The 21,109-nt window shown below is 37.7% G+C and overlaps 1 protein-coding gene across 1 annotated transcript in view; it reads right to left on the bottom strand.

Moving 5' to 3' along the window:
- The window catches only part of LOC106936787 (rho GTPase-activating protein 42-like), a 36,440-nt gene extending 15,331 nt beyond the window's left edge, over positions 1–21,109 (bottom strand). The window contains exon 1 of the mRNA XM_015017991.1: positions 20,631–21,109. Coding sequence (XP_014873477.1) covers positions 20,631–20,784 — 154 coding nt within the window. The 5' untranslated portion in view covers positions 20,785–21,109. The remainder of the gene's footprint in view (positions 1–20,630) is intronic.

The raw sequence follows: 21,109 nt of genomic DNA, 5'->3' as shown, positions 1-21,109 counted from the left end.
GACATCTCAGTCCAGAAATGTGCAGTTCTAGGCACAGCCAAGATACTGCGCAGAACCCTCAAGCTCCCTTTAAGTGTTACAGTCTTTTCTGTCCGTTTCATGAATAGAAATAGGTAACAAAAGCAGTTCTGGAGTTAGCCTGGGGTACTCATACAGTCACTCATGTGCCTGAAACATAACCAACAGACATCAGTTACATAAGTTAATACAGTAGAAAGAGCACATGTACTGGGAGGAGTGATTAATGGAGTGGGAACAGGTGAGACTCATCAACTTAAATGTGAAAGGGCACAACAACAAGGAGAGTGGAGAGATGACAAAAACACTGCTAATTATGAGGAGGATTGAGCTACAATAAAGAAACAATAACGGTCAGTGGAGCCCCATCTATCCACAGTTCAGATTTCACAAATTCACCTACTCACAGATTTTTCTCTGAAACATTATTTCTCCTGAAAAAAGTTGCCTATTGGCAGATTTTCTCATGGAGTATAGCTAAAATATTTGAAACAAAATTCAGCTCGGAAAGCAGAAATACCCATTTGACATGCTGTTGGGTGGTTCCTGCAAAACCATCAGTACTGGAGTGCCACTCACTTTCCTTGGCGCTGATTGACTGTCCTGCCAAGAGTGGAGATGAAGAAGACAGTGGATAGAGCCACAAAAGATTCCACTTTGGGTTTTAATGGATATTAAGGTACATTTGCTGTTTCAACTATTAAAATAAACAGATAGGTATAGTTAGAGGGGGACTCAAGTAATCGATGATTCTAGCTATAGTGGACCCCTGGTATTCATTGGGGTTAAAGACTCCAACCACCTGCAAACTCCATACATATGCAAAAACACAAATTTGCTTTGTTCCAGAAATGCAAAAAAAAATAAATAAATAAATAAATAAATAAAAAAAAAGCATTGTATCATTTCTCTTACTTTTGTGGTTTCTGAGTTTGCACAGTTTTGTCCTTGATATCCTCTGGGATATCAAGGTGTGATATCTGACAGCAGTGTTTTTTGATTGATCAAAAAATGTAATGGGAGGAACCTATCAAGACTTTCTAGAAGTTCTGCTCTTGATCTTTTTGTAGGGTTTTAAATGTGCTGCTCAGAACAAACATTGTTTTTTTTTTCTCAATACCAAAATTAACAAATTTATCTTTGCTTCGTATGAAAAGGCCTTGACTAAAATGAACAGATTTAGATCAGGAATGTGTTTTAGAAATGTATTTTACTGAACTTTATACTTAGAACATAAATCCAGGGACTTACACTGTACTTGTCAAACAAATTCTCTTGATTATGTCTGGCTACTGGAAAATGTAGCACAGTGAGTCTGCTCTGAGTGCCACTGAGAGGAACTTTTCCAGAAGATGTATTGTGCCATTGATGTGCTTCCATCATAAGCTGCAGATTTTAGATCAATAAAGATATGCAGTTGTCTGGCTGTTCTCCAAGGACCATCAATAATGGATGATCTTTTAGCTCTGGCGTACTGACAAGCTGCACATTCACAAGAGAAACTCATGCCCCTGTCAAATAAAGGCATATTTTTATTTTTGAAAGAAAAGAGAGAACTGGGCGTTACAGCTTTAAAAACAGGGTTATCTTCCTATTTTTGCCAATTGCGTCCAATTTCTCTCCTTGTATTGTCCTATCAAGGGTCCTGAAGGTGCTGCAGCCTTTAGATGGAGTCCCTGGACAAAAGGTGAAGTACACACTGATACGTCTTCAGGTCATCCATCACAAGCAACCAACCACACAATTAGGTCAATCTATTTACCTAATAAATGGCTGATTCGCACAGCGTATTGATTATGCTGATTTTTGACCCGATTTTCCCCTTCCAACAATTTTAAGGACATTCTGATTATCATGATGGCTCTAAAGATAATTTTATGAGATATTCCTGTTCCTATTTTGGTATCTGTTCTCAGTTTCCTAAATAAATATCTCCGATTTGGCCCCGTTATCCTCCCTCTGTTTAATAAAAAACGACTGGAGCAGTTAGTCAAGCATGAATTCAAATGAACTTATAAATCATATGTCATTGCAAGTTTTAGGTGGTTTCTAACCGAGTTTGCCTGAACTTACAACCTTGAGTTATAACATAACCTTGACATTTTGGCATATACCTAATTACATTTCAGTATAAATATTTAAATATCTCCCAGTGCACGCAGTGAGACTGATCAGAGCGCATACAGCGCATTGCTGAACGAACAATAAATCTCACACACGCTTGCTCAATAGTGTTCTGGCACGCGCTCTTGCTCTGGCAGACTCCTGTCAAACTTGAGATGCCTACTTGGCTCTGCGCGCCGTCTGAGAGCGCAGAAACAACGCTCCTGCTCTCAGCGCTCAGAACAAGAAGCTTTAGGTTCTGACCAAACGTGAGACTGAAGTTCACTAAGAGGTGGGGGAAACCGCCACCACCACGAGACTGGAGATAGGGCTGCACAAGAAATCCATCGTTTTCTTCAATACCAGAAGTTGTATTGAATTGATGAAGATGCTTTTTATATTTTTATGTTTAAAATCTTATTGAGATTTCTATGCTGCCCAACGTACAGTGCATCATGCGCGTGGGCAGAGCCACTGCACTGGTTTTAGACATAACAGTGTTTAACTTTGGATTGAAAAGATGAGGGAACAATTCTGCAATATTGCAAATTAAAACAAGTAGTAAATAGAGCAGATCTATAAATGAATTTAAAAACTAATTACTGTGCTTTCTACTTTCTTTATTACGTCATTACATTTTATATTCATTAGGCCAAGTGACTGACAACAATTTGTAAAAAAACAAACAAACATGCAAGGGCAATGAAAAAATTGCTTTAAGTCAAGACAAATGACAAAAATAAGGTAAAAACTATGGAGAGAAAGAAGAGCCTTTCGTGGGGATGAGAGTCTCCATGGTTGCCTGCCTTTTCAGATCCAGCAGGGGAAGGAATTTGGCACCTATCACTTTCAATATGTGAAGCATGTGTGAAGAAGAGCGGCGCTCTTCAGGCTCGAGATGCTTTCACTCTTCAGATGTTGCTTAGCTGAGAGCAAAATAATCAAAGTACTGCATAAGGTAAAACCATTTGTTTTACTCTTATAATCATATATAATAATTGTACATTCTTTTGGCAATTATTCAAAAAGACATTAATTAATGAAATAGCAAAACTCTCCACCTCACCATGCATGTTGTCTTACTGTGTTTGCCCCGTAGTAATGGCTGTTGTTACAGGTATCTAAACCACCTATAGAATGCTCCACCATTCTTTTGTGCAGGTTTTCATTACAGCGTTGAGCTCTGAACATCCAGGAAACACATGACTGGTTGGAGGGCCCACCCCACTTAGTGCCCAGCGAGAGAGATATGAGAAAGGACTAAACCTGTCAGTCACCACACAGCAAACTCCCCTGGGTACAACCTTTATCTTATCTCCAAGGCAACCACATACTACCAAATCCCATCTGCTGACAGCCCCAGACATAACACGAGACAAGGCGGCAGAAGAATCTGCAGGTTTCTTGCAAGATGATAAGTTGCATCCATATTTCAGTATACATCAGGACATGGACAGGAGGCAGGGTGGGATATATAATCGCATATGTGTGGATTCATTCAAATGAATTAAAAAGTAAATAAAAGGCTAACGTGTTCTTTCCAGGATAGAAAGAGACAAAAGGGGAAACAGAGCGGCTGGGTGTCATTCTGTGAATTTCAGGTCATTAAAAATGCTTTTTGTTTTCTTTCACTGTCACCAGCAACTTGCAAGTTTTAGTAACATGGATGGTAGTTAGCACTCTCATACAGCAACATATTACTGGAATAATATCGCGTGACGCATGCATTATTCACCGTAACACAATCAAATTAATACATTTCCACAGTTTGCAAGGGCAAAGTTAGCAAAATATTCATCATTTTGCCCGAGGCAGTACAGTGAAGCCGTGGTAAAATGCACCATTAGAGCAGATCCCTGGATTCTGCAGGGCTTCCTGTGTAGAGTGTGCATGTATTCCCTTCAGTTTTACTTCCAGAGTCCAGCGTGTGAATTACAGATTTTAAATTGGCAGCATGTGTGAGCACACAGAGTTGTCAGTCATGTTGTTTTAGCCCTGGATGGATCAGTGACCTCTCTGCTGTGCCCTGTGTGGGAAATCGTCAGCGGGGGAAGGCTTAAGCTTCGAACTGAGAATGCAAACAGAAACTTAATTCACTCATCTCCGGAGGGCACCAGCTCTCAAGGTGACAATTTTTTCACTGCTTCATTGGGGAATTTCTCTACTTCTGTTTGTGACAATATTACACTGAAAAATGAGCGACAAAAAAAATAGAAGAGAAAAACTTTCTTTCATAGGATTTTCACTATAAAATGTAATGTTTGCAAATTAATATCCGTGTAACCCTGATATGTTTTTCAAAGAGATATTGTGGGTTGATCGGTTCAACTTTTTTGGCAGCAATGAGACAAACAGGGTATGAAACTTTTTTGACAGGAACGGCTCTGCAGGGTGGTGGATTGATGATGCTTTGGGGCAGTGTCACAGCCAAAAGCAAGCAAAAAAACAAGTATTTATTCAAGCATTAGGATATCCACAGTCTACAAAGCAAATGGTAGAACTTTGTTTCTGAACAAAACAAGTTAAACTATTTATGTATTTATGGGATGTCAACTCAAGGACTCACGGTTTCTACCTCACAACGGTTCGCCTTATCACTGCGAACCGAATATTCGATGACGATATTCAACATCGGCATCGAGTGGATTTAGTTCCTACTGATGCTCCATATGCTACGATATGGGATTCTATTTTTTTATTATTCACTTTTAACTGAGACTTTTATAACCTTCGGCGATGTATGAAAAATAACAGGTGGCTACTTATGGCAGAGTAGCTCCATGGCCAACTGCTGAGAGGGCGGCCAGCTGACCAAGCTAGACTGCTTGAAAAACAGTGTCCATGGAAATGTGTGAAATGTCTTAGACCTGACCAGCATGAAACACCTACACCACTGTGCTTTCTTACTAATATTCATCTCTTTGACAACAGGACAGATTATTTACAGCTGCAAGTAGACACGCAGCACATACAGTAATTAGAGACCATCTCTGAATTCAGCTGGGGTTACAATCAACACCCAGCTTACAGAAGATCCGCTGTATTTCCAAGGGTTATAGATCCAAGGGTTATAGATCACAGCCCACCGCAAATTATCCATGCATACTTGAGACCCACTCTAAGAACTTATAATTACCTATTTTAATAGTTCAAACACAAAATGCACATAAAGACGTATTGATACACACAGTCTTAGCACTAAAGCAGATGCTAATGTCAACATTGTTGGGGCTAGGGCTAATCAGCACCAATGAGAATAAATGTCACTCCTAGATTTGCAAACACCAGGCAATAGCATGACCACTCGTATCTTCCAGCTTCTCTTTCAACTGTCTAATCAAATTATTGATTATTCAGCTTCCCAAACTGCATCTTCAATCAAATCTTTTAGATATGCTGTCATTCGTATAAAACAGGTAAGTTTTCCACAAATATCTATAAATAGGTGGATCCACAAATACTGAACCACAAATCCTGGACCTCTATAGACTCTTTGATCAATATGACAAAGTTGTGGATCTGCAGAAAAATATATCATGGTGAAGTTGTCCACATCTGAGTTAGAACCCAAAGCTGTGGTTAAAGTAGAGAGGATACCTTTGAACATTTTTCTCGGATAACAGTTGGTTACCACAGAGACACAATGCAGGGTGAGAGACAACCTTTGCCAAGCAGCCACATCGACTTCTTAAGCAAATACACCTTCTGTTTGGACATTAATAGACGACTTGTTGGCATTGGGGGTTGGATGAAAATGGGGAAACTGATTCCAGGTGAAAAAAGGAAGAAAGGCAGCAGCAGCTAAATAACCACTCATCACAACCCGGAGACGAGTGCAGAATAGTATCAGAATACCATCTCTGAACGAACAACTCGATGAACCTTGAAGCTGATAGACTAAAGCATTAGATGAACACACCAGTAAGGATTAGGAAACTGTAGGTACAATTCAGACAGGCTTAGTACAAATGGACAATAAAAGATCAGAACAACTGTGCCTGGTTCATTGAGCCTCAGTGGAAGCTGTGACATTAAGACGGTATGGTCTGACTTTGGTAGGGTTGAAGATATAATCTGTTTTCTGATGCATCAGGACATGGACGTCGACAACTGACACAATCAACAAAAACTTGGGTAAAGCTAAAATGCTAATACCAGATCATTTTTCTAAATAATAATTTGTTCTTAACTTACCAGATTAAATAAATAAACAAACAAACATATGTTTATTGATATACAACCTTATTTGGAGGAACTGTGAAGCACGAGAATGTGGCACTGGAAAGTATATAATAAATATCACATCCATACAGCCTTGCTCAAGTTGGTGGAGCTGGCATAGTTGAGCGTGGATATTTTCTTGGCACACTTCCTGTCTCTTAGTACAATTCAGGAATTGTTTTAACGCCACAGCATTCTTAAGTATTGTTATCCATTTGACCACATTGACCACAATGTACCTGCCTTCTGATGGCCAGTGCCATTCGGACAATACACCATGTTCCAAAGTTCAAATCATCTCAAGCTGGTGTCTCCAACGGCAATGACATTCACCAGATCTCAAACTAAAAGAAAACCTTAGGTTTGTGGAGGAACGGGAGATTTGAATCATTGATGTGCAGCTGATAAAGCTGCGCGATGCCATTATATCAATATGGAGCTGAATGTTTCCAACACCGTTTTAAATCCACGTCAAAAAGAATTTAGAAAGTAAAATCAGTACCTAACAAAATAATGAATTACTTTAAAAACTGATTTTTTAAAAAAAAATTCTTTTAAAAGAAAAGTCAGTACAATTCTATCAAAAATAGGTTTCATTAAAACAAGAGTTTGAAATATATCAGCTACACGAATGCCAATGAATGAGAGCCATATTCTTATTTCCATATCTTCCATCTTCTTTTTTTTTTTTTTTCATGGTAATTAGGAGCTAAAAATAGATTGCCATTTTCTTGGCTCAACATTTCTTAGCAACAGAGATTACCCAAGCTTTCACCTGGCACTGTTCACAAAAATATGAAGCAGACAAAAACATAATCATTGTGCTCCGTGTTACTTTGTTTCTGTGGTATTTTTCATTGACCTAAAGTAACCTTGTTCTTTTTAAAATCCATTTCAAAGCTAGAAAAAAGTGTTCCCAGGGGTACATCAAATATTATTGTTTCATTATCCTAGAAGTGCACTACAAATAGAGAGGTGGCTTATGCAAAGTTGAATTATATTTAGTAACACTTAATTGCTTCAAGTTCCAGTGTAACAGGAGAGATGCCTGCAAGGCAAGTAAAACATTTGGACCCAAATTACAGGCACACAAGTCATAACACTATTAAATCCTCCTAACATGAGTTCATACGGAAGGAAATTATTTTAAAGTTCATGTCACAGAAGGAAAGTTTACAAAGTACAACATAAAGCAAAATAAAGAAATAATTGGTTTACAGAGATTTAGATTTTTCTATATTTCTAAATAAACATTAACTAAAAATGAGAACGAAAAGTCGGAAAACATAAGAATATGTTTCGTGTTTTGTCCACTCTCCCTCTACAGCTTTATCTCTGGGCGGCTTTTTAGTGTCCAAACAAGAACTGTCTGATTCAAGGCCCTCCACAACATTTATATTAAATCAAGGTCTCATGACTTTAGGCTGACAAATTAACTTTACTGAGTTGAAAGGAATCTTTTCTGTCCATTATAACACTTTGCCACTTTAGTTTAAGCTTCAGAGTCAGATGTCACTTTTTTAAATAAAAGTTACCTAGTCAAGCTTTCAAGAAAGAACTAAAATGTGGTTGAAATTATTCTCTCCTAAGTATTCTGGCATTTCCTAAACAAAAGTAACTTTTGATAGCCTAACAAGTCCAAAACAAGAACAATGTAGTCAGATTTGTGTTTTATGCATTCTCTACACAGTGTATGTAAATATCAGATTTCTAGTTTCAATCTAATACAGGACTTCAAGCCTAAAATGGATGCCAAAATATGTGGAACTCAATAATATTACTTTATAAAAACACACACTGACATTCTGTCACATGACAGAGAAATATTGTTACATTTAATATCACGTGCCTTAAACTTCCTCTTAAATTAATTCAAAAAATCAGCATTAACGTCATTTAGCCTACTACCACAGTTTTTCTTTCCAAAAAAATACATCATTTTATTTCAGATAAGGTTAGTGTTATGCCTTATGAAATTCAAAATAATTGTAAAGAAGCTCACAACTGTCACACTGAATGAAATGGTGTGAAAGAAAGAGGACAGATTAATGTTTGCACTAAACAAAGCAAGTACAAAACATCTCAATTTAAATCAAAATTCATAGTAATGCAATGCATTAGGCGCACTAGATGGCATGCATCCTACAGGAGAACATGTATTCCTTAGATATTTAAAAAAGAAAAATTGTAGGTATCTGATGCAACCCCTTTCTCCAACAGGACACTGTTTGTGGCCTTAAGAAATTTTCTGACCTATGATAACAAAACATTTTTATAAATCTACCTACATTTCTTCCATTTACTGACACCACTCAGTTCAATTTTACTTTTTCTACACAGGCATATAATTTTATCAAATAAATAAATAAATTATGTTTGATGTTTTTTGCTAAAATATAAGGGCTTGTGTAACACCCACCAGTATTAAGCAGAAAATACATACAAAGCTATCTAACAAGGAACCCTTAATAATCAATCTGCTGCCCTTAAAACACTCCATTGTACGCTTTTAACAAAATTCAGCAGCAGACTAATTACCAAGCAACACATTTGTTGTGCTTTTACTCATCTGCATATTTTTCAGCGGGTTTAATGAACTCTCTTCTCAGATTGGTGCACAAAAGATTTTAACATCTTTGTGTACCTGCATAAATGTGTTCCATTAAAAAGTTACACTCTGACGATTCATCTTCAGCTTGAAAGTGAACCACATTTAGGGCTCTGCTCGGATGACTCAAAGAGAATCCGTCGGCATTAACGTATCCCTGCACTTTGAATTCGTCTTTGTTATTTAGTGAGGAATTTAAAAAAATAAAGTGCGGCTCTTTGGATGAGACCCCTCGCCGTGAGCCTGTACATCAACACTGTGTTAAGGAACACTAAAGCTACTTTATCTTGTCAGGGAGACTCTGGTGATTTCAGATGAGAAGGTCTTCAAAGGGGTGTGCTGCTATGCCCCCAGCTTAATGAGAGATGGGGAGATCTCTTTGATGCAACAGTAGGGTGCATTGTGCCACTTTGATTCCATTTGGAAGGATTGTAACCGGGGAGCGGCCCTTCAGGTAAGCCTTCTTTCACCTGCGTACGATCACAATTGCCTGTCATCTGCCCAGCAGGGGTGGAAGTGTTGCTGTGTGAGGGGAGCCTGCAGACTGAACCTTGCAATTGATAAAAACAAAAGGCTTCTGTCTCTATGTTTGCCGTTTTGTTGCAAGTGTTTAATCAATCTATAAACTGTTTGCTGAGTTAGCCTTTTCACCAGATTAAGCATTGATAAAAATTAAAGGAATGCTTAAATATGGGGTGGCAAAGATAAAGCCTACATTGACCATATTTTTCAGCACATTTTTTATAGTTTATCAAACACTTAAGGCAAGAAAAAAGCTTCAGCTACTGGAGAAGGAATCCTCAGACTACTTCTGTTTTTAAACTTCAAATTAAAGACATATTTAATTTACTTTGCAAATATCAGATACAAGCCCATGGTTGCCAACCAGAAAAAGGTTAACTGCTTCCTCTGACTCGAGGTCAGTCTCTGCCTCAAGCAAAGCAGCTGAGCTGCCTTGGCGGTCTGTCTTGTTACAGAAATAGCTGAGCCAAAAAGTGAAGCTGCTGTTTTTCTGGTCAATGTTCAGATCTTGATCTGTGGTCATAAAGACAGCGATCACGACCAAAAGACCATCATCCCAAACCCAACCTGCCCCCAATAAGCTTCTTCTGTAATGTGACCCAACCATTAAGATAACGTGAGGAACTCCATTGTCCGATGGAACAAAGGAGCTGATGGACAAAAAAGCATGCGCATTTTGACAACATGCTAAAATCATCATGCCAGGCTTATGGTGCCCTGGCATGATGACATTTACCATCAAATTGTCAGGACATGTATATTCTTTTTAAATTAAATGCCACATTTACCATGTCTTGTACAGAGTGATGAGACTAATAGAGCACATCCCCTCCTACACCTGTTGCTGTGCCCTGTCAGCCTGCTAGCTGCGAGAAGTACGCTTTCTCATCCCTACAAGGAAAGTTCCATTTCCAAATTTGATAAACTATAGTTGGCATGCAATGACTGACATCTATTATGCAGCCAACTGCACCATGAGTATAATATCAGAACAATCCAGGGAATATCAGCTGTTTATGCACCTTCTGTGACTCTTTAATGAGGAGTACGGCAAGAAGAAATCAAATTCCTGTTCAAATTAAAGCAGTTAAATTGTGTTGGTGCATTTTTGCTTTCATTGTTTTGTGTAAACACAGTGATAACAATGTAACACTGTATCCTGAAAATCTGATGCCAGCCCAAAGCTAGTTACCATTTACCAAAAAAGGGCATGAGGTGGTTAATAGTTTAACATGTGCATTATTTTCAGCTTGTTTACTTGGAAGTTCTTGACATGGGGTCTTTGATAAGAGGCTGATACAGTGCCACAGCCTATTTTAGAGCTCTAAAGAAAAGATCAGAGTTATTACCCCTGCAAGTCTGCCGGAATGAAAAAAGCCAGACGTGCCAGCCTCCACCATAAATCACAGGGGGTGCAGCCTTTGGACTGAGTTAGGAGATTTCCTTTTAAAAGGCACAGACAACACATTTAACAAAACTTCTGACAGGGACGTTCATGGCTAGGGGAAAGAAACACTTAAACACTAAGTGGAGCAGTACGTTAGCAGTAATAGCCAGCAAAGGACATCGTCCTTAACTTTATTCGCATATTTTCTTTTGTTACACAAGGCATCCAAGAGGTTGTCTTCTGTCCAATTTAATGTCTTTTCAACTTAAATTAATGTGACCTTTGCTTTTGTCCTTACTTTCTGGTTAGGGTTTTGCTCAAAAACACAGACGACCACCTCAGTCTCCAGGCCTTAATCCTGTAGAAAAGCCACAGGATGAACTTAGAGAGTATTGAAAATGACTCAGGACAACATAAAGAAAAACAGGGATGAGCAAGGGATTCACTGTATACTCAAAGTTTCAGAAATTTTACAAGAATTGTGTCGTCCTATATGCAGAAAGGTATTGTACGAAGTGTCACCAGCAAAGTATCAACACTAAAACATTTAGCAAAATGTTGACTGACATTGTTCCACTCCAATTAAAATGAAAAGTTCATTTTTTTTCTTTAAAAGTAAAGTAAATCTAAAATTTGAGGCTTGCTATCTCACACAAATGAGTTGTTGCTGACGAAGATTGTTTGCTCCACAAAACGTGATCAGTGATATCCAACGTTAGATTTCAAACCAAACAATTGTGATGACTAAGGCTGGTTTTGTTTAAACACAGCGCTTTCCCTTGGTAAACGGCGACAGAAAGCTACAAATGTAAAACTAAAGTGCAGCAATTTTATTCCGCCATGAAACAAACTTCCGTCTCTCGCCTGAAAGTAACATGTTTCATTTTTCCTCGACGCCTCCGAAATGCAAACTGTTGTGCCTTTTTGTACATCCTCCCTAGTGTGCCACTCAGTGTGACAATCACTCTGACTGACAGAGCAAACAAAGAGTTCTCCGAAACAGACCTCAGACTGAATCCGAACGCATTTTCCTGCCCAGTCTGAGGGGAAGCAGCTTTTAATCCCTTTATCAAAATCTAGCCGCAAAAAAATATCCGAGCTCCTCGCCGAGCTTACTGCCTCACTCAGCTTTATTGCTAAACGAGTCACATAATGTGACCCCGTATTTCATTTCCACTACACGAGTTAAAATTCATATAAGTAGTCAAAGCTGCAGCAATACATTATAAATGCTATAATCCTGCAACACAAACTCAGTCTTAGTCACAGTCCAACAGGCGCAGACACTGAGAAAAACACATACACACACCCACACAGGGAAGGAGAATGATGTCAGGCCAAATGCTATCAGAGGGAGGATGGGGGATGGTTATACAAGCATGTTTACAGGACATTTCCTGTGGCTGTGCCTTGGGAGCATCATCTGTCCACAGACAAACAAATACAAGAGTCCCCAAAGCCCAACACTTTGTAAGGTTGAAAAAACAAAAGTAGAAAATCTACACTTTTAATTGGTTATTTAATTAAAAAGGTGCTAATTACGGCTGAACAAACCTATACAGCCACATCAGAACACGTTTCAAATAGGAGAAACGCTGTTTACAGATTAGCTAAACGCTGTTGTTTTTCCACTAACGACCCCATGCGTGTCAGCCATTCATTACTGCATCTGTCCCAGGAAGGAAACATCAATGTGTAGCGGGGTGAACAGGCGTGGGCACCGGGATGGTGGCAGACACACGGTGTCAGATGGCATAATAACAATTTCTCGTAAGGTCTCTGCCAAACCAACATCACAGAAATGTCAAGAGATTTAGATTTTCTAAAAGAACCCATAAGAAAAATACAAAATTAGCCGGCAATGTGCTGATAGTTATCATGCCAAAAGTAAAAATAAAAACATTATTGGTGAGCTTACTGTCAGAATTGATGGTTAGATGTTGTCAACAAAATGTTCATCGCCTTAGACTCCAATTTTACTCTGGATGTTTCTTTTTCCTCCAAATGCTACAATGACCATAAATTGCACTGCAATTAAAAAAAAATGCTTCCATTTTAATTTCATTGTCCCTTTCTTTGAAAACTTCAGATGATCCATACAGATCTGCTTTAGAAAGCTCTCTTGTTTCTTCCCCATTTTGGAGTGGGCAGGAGAAACTGGCCTCTATCTGGCATATTTACATCCCAGGGAAGAAGAACTCAGGTAAAATGTAAATAAATATTACAAAAGTTGTTATAATTATCACTTTAATTATGATTTCTAGCACCCCCCCCCCATATGTACTCATAATTATAATAGATATTTTCAAAATCTTCCAAGATTTTTCACTCTGACTTTATGCAGATACAGTAAATATGAAATCTGAACACGTTCCTGATCTCCTTGGTGACCAAATGACAAGAAGCCAAAAATAACAGGCTTTGTTAAAAAAGTCACATTTAATAGCAATAAAATATTTAGATTGAAAGCAGGTCAGCCAAACTGTGTTTGATAGGCCAAGAATTATTGGCCTACAACAATGATTACATAGAAGATTACAATATGATTACCACTGTGGTCTGTTTGATTGATCCAACATGATGAGATCTGCTGCAACACCAATAGGTCAATCTGTTAAATGGGATATTATGTCATTCGAGCCGCGTTTATTCTCTTTCTTCTAAAGATTTGATGAAAAAGGCTGACACCACTTTTCTTGAGTTTTTTCTGGATTATATAAATGTATGAAAAATTAGCTAATTTAAAGCTGATCTTACACAACAGAGATTAATTTAGCCAACTTTACCTCATGGGAAAAACCTTTCCTCTGTTTGATAGCTTAAAAGGATTTAAATAGAGTGTCTGATGGGAATTCTTATCTTTGACTGAAAACGTGTGGATAAAACTAACTGATGTCTGATGGAACTGGTTTTATTTGTTAAACCATTTATCAACCCTCAATAACAGGAATGGGAAAAGAAATATGAGTTAGCAGAATAACAGGTGAAGCACCAGCTTTTATCCAGCTTATTCATTTGGACAAGAACCTGCAAAAAATATATCTGAAGAACAAAGAAAACAAAAAAGAGAATTTGTTTGCTATTTTCTCGCACTCTAACTCGAGACATTTTACCTGAGGGCCGGATGGAAAATGTCTACAAAAATCTTTTGAATATTTGCCGCCCTTCCAGAATTTTTATTTTTTATACTAATATCTGTGTGAAACCAATGGAACATATTTTCAAGTTTCTCCTATATAAATATTGTATCATCTGCATGTATTAAAAGATGATTTGAATGCAAATCAATATGTCCTTAGTGCTTTCTGATAGAAACCCTACTGAGGTCAATTAGACAAAATCAGCAACAGAGTTGATTAGTGGAGTGCTAAATTTAGCACTTTAGCACTCCACTAAGCAACATGTAGCACTTTAGCTCATACAGTTCTACTGTTTACGATTAGTGCTTTAGCATTATAGCTCAACTAACTTTTTAATTAGCGGTGCCCACCATTAATCTATTTGACTTATTTTAGTTTAACAAATGCTGGATCCAAGCAGCTCTCCAGATGAATGTGCCTCTCAAATTGTTATCGAAGCCTAATATCTATTGGTTCTACATACACCAGTTTATCAGCAAAGTCCCAAACATTCCAAGTTTGAACGTTTCCATGAACTAACAATGTCAAACAATCTATGTATACCAAGAACATCATCATAAGGACGTTTTATTTCCCCCCCCCCATCAGATACAGGGACTATAAATGTTCCCACATTTATTTTATGTTTATCATATGGTTACAATTAGGTTTGTGGCTTGGTGCCCATAGAGCTCAGCTGAAAACTTGCCTACCTACTAATTATTTCCCTTGTCTATGCGGCTGTTCACATTCAGCTCACAAAGGGATAATTAGTGTCTTTATTGTACTGAATTATAGCAGTCAAGCAAGAGGGATTAATAAAAGTCAGCAGTTGTTATCTACACCAGGTGTGAACAGTAGCTGCCAACCAGACATGGCTCCACTAATGACAGCAGCTGCTGCGAGATCTTACTTGCACCTGATCAAACCGCAACAAATTTGGAATTTATTTGGAATGTGTAATAATGTAGATTTGAAATTTTTTTCAACACTATTTAAGAGACATTGATTACAGCGAACATGTGCATACCTATACATTCATACATTCAATGTGTGGCTTTAAAACTATTCCTGCTTCTTAGTGTAGCTTTTAAAGGGGCTCATAGAGAGCGCGCTCCAAGCTCTCAGTGTTTCTTGCTAGGTGTCCACTGTCTGTTCATCTAATCTCAAAGTGACTGCACAGTGTTAAGGTCAGGACTCTGTGGGAGCCAGGCCATCTGTTGCACTGCCTCTTGTTCAGCTCCTGGCTAAAGATATTTCATCTTCACTGTTCCTGTACATTGGGCGTTGCTGTCATGCTGCAAGAATTTTCACCCCAGTCAGGTCTCTTGCAGAAACTTTTGTAAGGATGGCTCAGAATTGAATAAAGTAAGGGGCCTTTCTTTGCTTTAAGTGTTGATACAAGGAAACATACACAGTGATAATTTCTGACAAATGTAGCAAATTAATTTACCATGTTTTTAGAATAATTTGGCAATACTGATGATGAGTACATCAGTATTGACATTCCAAATAAGCAAAGTTTGGCAAGCATATAAAAAAATACACAAGTTAAAAGAAAAAGCTTAAAAGTTTAGTACAAAGTTGAATGCTAAGGTGCTCTTTGGTATTAAACCTTTTGCACAGGATATTGATGTCCTGATACTAGCCATCCTCACACCCATTAATAAAACATTTAGGAGGATATTGGTGTCCAGCAGAGCTGCAATGCTCACTGCCTGAACTGCTTCTCTGCTAGACAGATATAAAATAGGATTGGCCCTATACTTCCCTGGGAAATACAAAATCATTCACACAGAAGTAAGACGTGATGACCCAAATGGTTAAAAGCTCCAGAAGGTAAACTAGACTGCAGCTACTTTTTATTTTTATTTTCTTTTGTATGTTGTGCAGTGTGGCAGTCAAAATAAACCTAGTATTGGGGCTTCACAATATTAGATAATTACACAATAGAAAATTGTCTTTCTTTGTAGCTTTACTCATTTACTTGCATGTTTTGCACATTTATGAAATATAAAGATGTGAACTTTTAACTGAATCTTGTGGACCCTCGGCAGCTTGAGCTCAAGATTTTAAATAGTGGCAAAGAGGTTTTTAAGTTGCTGCAAATGTTCTCAAGAATTGCTACTGAGAACATTTGTAAAAAGTTGTCTGAAACAAATAGTCTCTGGCAAGAATGATTCAATAACTCCTGTTTTCCAAGTACACCAAGTACACAGACTTCCTGTTGAAAATCAGCATTTAGTTTCTCATTCTCTCACATCATAATATCTTTTACTTCCTGCACTGATAAGAAAAGATCAGAGCCTTTCAGGATGTGGCCCTTAGGCGGGTGAGTAACATTCCACTATATTATTATTATCCTCACTATTTAGCAAAACATGCTTCTTTGAAGACTATTTAAAAAAAATCTAAATAGAATCAAAATTCTTTTTTTTCTTTCTTCAACTTTTCCCAACTTCATTTTAAACTAATGTTTAGATAATCGCTGGTGGCTTTTTCAAACGCTGCCATCCCTTCGGTTGGTTTTCCATTTTATTTTCAACAATGTTATTACTTCAGCCATCGTAGACCAACGCAGTTGCCAAGCAACTACACATTTGCTCTGTTTACACTAGGGACAAGCTTATAATACTGCAGTCATACAATATGGCAGTGACGAAAATATCAATATACATCTGGGAATAGTCATCAAGAGGACACGCAGAAAATGCAAATCCTAAGCACACAGCTATATGCAACAGAGATAGGAAAAACAGGAAAGGTTGAGAGAGTAAAACAAATGGATCTGTTGCCATAAATATAACCAATAAGATTGCTGGGCAATGTGATCGACTTGCTAAAATCTATAGAGATGTAAATAAATGTTTCAGGTTTCAAAAAAAAAAAAAAAAAAAGAAATACAGCCTGATTTTCCTCATTACAGTTAACATATTTTCATTTGGTTCAGGCAGAAACGTGCAGAAAATGGATAAAGATGCATCTTTAATTAACTGGAAATGTGGACTGCATAGGTGAGGTTTCAGATTTTTTTTTCCATTACTGAAAAGTTATCTGCCAGTGTTTCCAGACAATCAATAGACATTAATTACTTAAACAGCCATGATCACAGTGCTCTTTTTTTTAAATTTGGCATGTCGTTAATGCTGATGTTGTTGATGTTATCACCTATATATCAGCATTTTGTTAGAATTTTTTTATATAATCATAGACATGGTGTCATAAACAAAAGAACAGCTGTTTCTTTTCTTTTGTTGCTTTATTTACACACTGATTATATATATGTCTCTGTATTGTATTCACAAATATTTTGTATTAATTGCAAATTTCCATTTGCTATTTCTGAAGTCTACTATTGACTGTCCTGTAAGTAAATCACCCGCAGCAATCAGAAGAGCATTTTTGTGAAAACTTAAAATATGATATTGTGAAATGTCAGCTGATATGAGAGTTATGGCAGAAATATCTCACATTTTTAAAAATGTAAATCACATCTGATCACAATGTTCCCATTAAAGACGTATTCATGCCAAGGAACATAGATTTTCACCAATCTGTGCAAATTTTCCAGCAAGTTCTGCAGCTTAACTCAAAAACTGAAGTTAAATTTAAAAGTTGTACACCACCAACATACAAAGTGCTCTCCTGCTCTGTACGATCGAGCTTATGTTGCTAAAGCATAGGGAGGAAAATAAAGCTGATGCATCAGCATAAGAGAATTAAAAGGCGACGGACTGAATCTTCTATACAAACAGCATCACAATCTCTTTGCTTTGGCGGTTCTTCAACATGTTCTAATCCTTCCCAATCTAATACCATCTTATCGCCCGCTCTCACTGGTTAGCCATTTTCAAAGAGTTTCTACTTAGGCAACATTCAGCCGAATTTTCACGCAAGTTTTCAAGAGGCTGCAGGAGAATTCACCTTTTCTGCTGATTAAATGCACAAGTGTTAATTTCCTGTTCATTAGTTGCAAATGATGCTGAAAAAATGAGACACCCTAAATGACAAATGACCAACATTAAAAAAAATAAAGGTGGTAATAACTTTGCTGATGGATCCAAAATGATAGCACTGTGTAAGCTCTGCTCATGTGGCGCTGCGTTATCAGACAGCTTTGGGCAACATTTTTTCTGAGCTGCTGCTTTTGACACATGTGCTGAAATCTTCTTTATAAGATTTTGTCAACAATTGATTGAACAGTTCCCTGGCATGACATTGGAAAGATAAAGTCGGAACATTTATCCAATTTGTATTTCACAGTAACAGTAGGTAGACAGAATGTACGCCAACTTTAATGTTTAATAATTAACTGAAAATAATTAATGAGTAGGTGACCAAGATGCACATCTTTCCAAATGATCTCTGAAAATAGGAACCAGCTCCGCTGTGACTATACAAGGGTAAGTGGATAATGGACAATGGACGATAAAGATTTCATACTCCGAAACCCTGAAGCAACAAAGCAAGCAAACATAGGCGGTAAAAGCAAAGATGACGGCAGCTGAATGGAGGAAGTAACACAAGAAAACCAACAGTACATTTATGAAGAGGGGCTAAGGAATGGAGAAGAGGTGAATTGACAAACAAATGAGTAATAGGACAAATTAATGACATATCAGCCCTAAAACTAAGCCATAAGCTAAACAATGTTCTAATCAGGAAAGTCAACCTAAACACAACTAAAAAAAAAGTCATGACAGATGTTTACCTTTTTTGTTATATTGGTAATACCTTAAAGACAAGAAGCAATGAGGCAAACACAATGTGATTAATAAGCCGACAGCCTCACCTGCCATCATCAACATGCTGCAAACTAAGTACTACATTTTCCATAGCAGGTTCCACTCTGGAGTATTTACAGCTGTTGAAACAGATTTATTTTTCTTTTACATGTTTATGTGCAAACATAAGCAATGTCTGGGCTACACCAAAAAATTGGTTTAATCTTCTCCCTTTGACTGTTCCAATAATCTCTATTTACTGAAAACACCAAGGACCAAAATTATGCTCGGAGGACAACAAACTCACAACCAGATTATACAGACTGAAATTATACATTTGGAAAATGAATGTTTTGAATTCCATCAAAAGATCCATCTGGCCAACATTGTGTTTGAAGATTTACATAAAACTCTAGCAGCAGTTATAACATATACTTCAAAAGGTGTAATCATTGAACTATTTGCATACGATAAAAACATACTGAAATATTCAAAAGAATGTAAAGCTCACAGCAAAGTTGTTTTTGCTCAAATCTAACTTTTCCAACTCCCTACAGAAGTTACTAAAGTTGAAATCAGATATGTACACACACCGACTAAAACTCAAGTACATCTTTATTTTTGACTGTGACATCAAAACAGACCAAATTTCTTTTGTTTTGTCAGAATTTATCAAACTATATATATATATATATATATATATATATATATATATATATATATATATATATATATATATATATATATATACACACAAAAATTGCTAAATGAGAAAAATAATATGTTAGATTTATTTACTGTCTTTAAAATTAGATATTTACTGAAAGACCACTCGGCAAGGAAGACGACTTTACTTCAAAAGAAACATAAAAAGCCAGATTGCGGCAGCAAAGACCTTCGTTTTGAACATACGGATGAAACTAAAGTGGAACTGTTTGGCTTTTATCACAAATACTACATTTGGAATAAAAACAGGGATGCTTGTCACACCCTAACTGTGAAGAATGGGAGTGACAGCATCATGTTGTGGGGCTATTGTGCTACATGAGGACGTCATACACTTCATAAAACAGTGTAAAAGCATATATATAATTTTTTTCTGGATTAAAATATGATAGTTAACTTGCAAAGAAATGGAAAAAAAAGTTATCGGTATGGGAATGCCTATCCGTGCCCCACATATTCAGTTCCAACGTGGATGTTTTCCATATTTAAAGGCCGTCCACATTTCAAATCCTTCTCCTTTTACAGACTCATGTCTGATATTAGGAAACTAGACAGCGATTCCCACGTGTGTACATCAGAACAGGAAGTCCAGTCTCATTAGTAGGATGGAGTTCTGGACTGTGCTTGGAGAGAAAGAGAGAGAGAGAGGGAGGGAGAGAGAGAGAGAGGACAATGACCCGTGATAGAAAGTGACAGCATCCTCACAGTTTCGGCTTATGCACAGATTAAAGCTTGCAATTTCTCCACCTCTGATGGGTGACCCCTGAAAAGAGAAGTAGGCCGTTATTAAACTGATGTAACAAAAAGTCTGTCTCGGTGCTAACCATATCCGACCATGGCCTTCTGTCTGGAAATACGTGCAAAGTAAATTAATTGATCTCACCAGTAACTCCGTTCTGAATCTGGGGTTTATTTTAGGATCTAAAAACATCCAGCTTACACATGCAAAGGAGACAGAGTCAGAATCAAACAACGTTGGCATAATGAATTATTTGCGGGTTTTGTGTTGATCTTAGCTCTTTAGTGGTAATATTACTGTTTTCAATGGGAGACCGCAGCTTTTTCAGAGAGCGACCAGTCAGGCTTCGCTGTAATGAATGCATCCCTGATTGCGAGGCGCCTGTGGCTCAGGTAGTTACACCTTTATTTCTGGATTCAAGAAAACAAAGGGAAAATAAATCATGTCGTGTAGGACAACTTACTCTTGAGGGCAGTGATCAGCATATTTCCATCCTTGATGAGCTCCTTGATGAATTTATTGGTTCGCTCCAGCTCTATTTCATGGTATTTGAGGCGCTCCCTGAAGTCCGGGCTGTCCAGAAAAGAGTCACTGAACTCCAGCGCCGGGAGTCCCATCGTTCCCCACAGTAACGGCACCGGCTTTTCCAAACTTTCTAACTCGAGGAATAAAAGTTCCGCCACCCCCCCCGTTCACATCACGCAGCTCAGATGTGGATGCAAACTTCTCAGAGTTCTCTACGAAGCGGTTTTCCTGCCCCACTTCTTCCTTTACTTCCGCTTTGGATTTTCTCAGCTTTTTTTTTTTTTTTTTTTTTTACCGCTACCTTTTCTTAGAAATAGTGGTCGCATGACTCCTGCTGGTTAGTTCTAGATATTTAGCAACAGCTGGATCGCCCACTTCCTGCAATAAAGTTTGAACGGGCTTGCCTACGTCATTGTT

This window comes from Poecilia latipinna, unplaced genomic scaffold, assembly GCF_001443285.1.
Source record: "Poecilia latipinna isolate Pla-1442-1.1 unplaced genomic scaffold, P_latipinna-1.0 Scaffold2216, whole genome shotgun sequence".
In the NCBI taxonomy this organism is placed as follows: domain Eukaryota; kingdom Metazoa; phylum Chordata; class Actinopteri; order Cyprinodontiformes; family Poeciliidae; genus Poecilia; species Poecilia latipinna.
The sequence above is the reverse complement of the archived record's forward strand: the minus strand, read 5'-3'. Positions and strand labels throughout refer to the sequence as shown.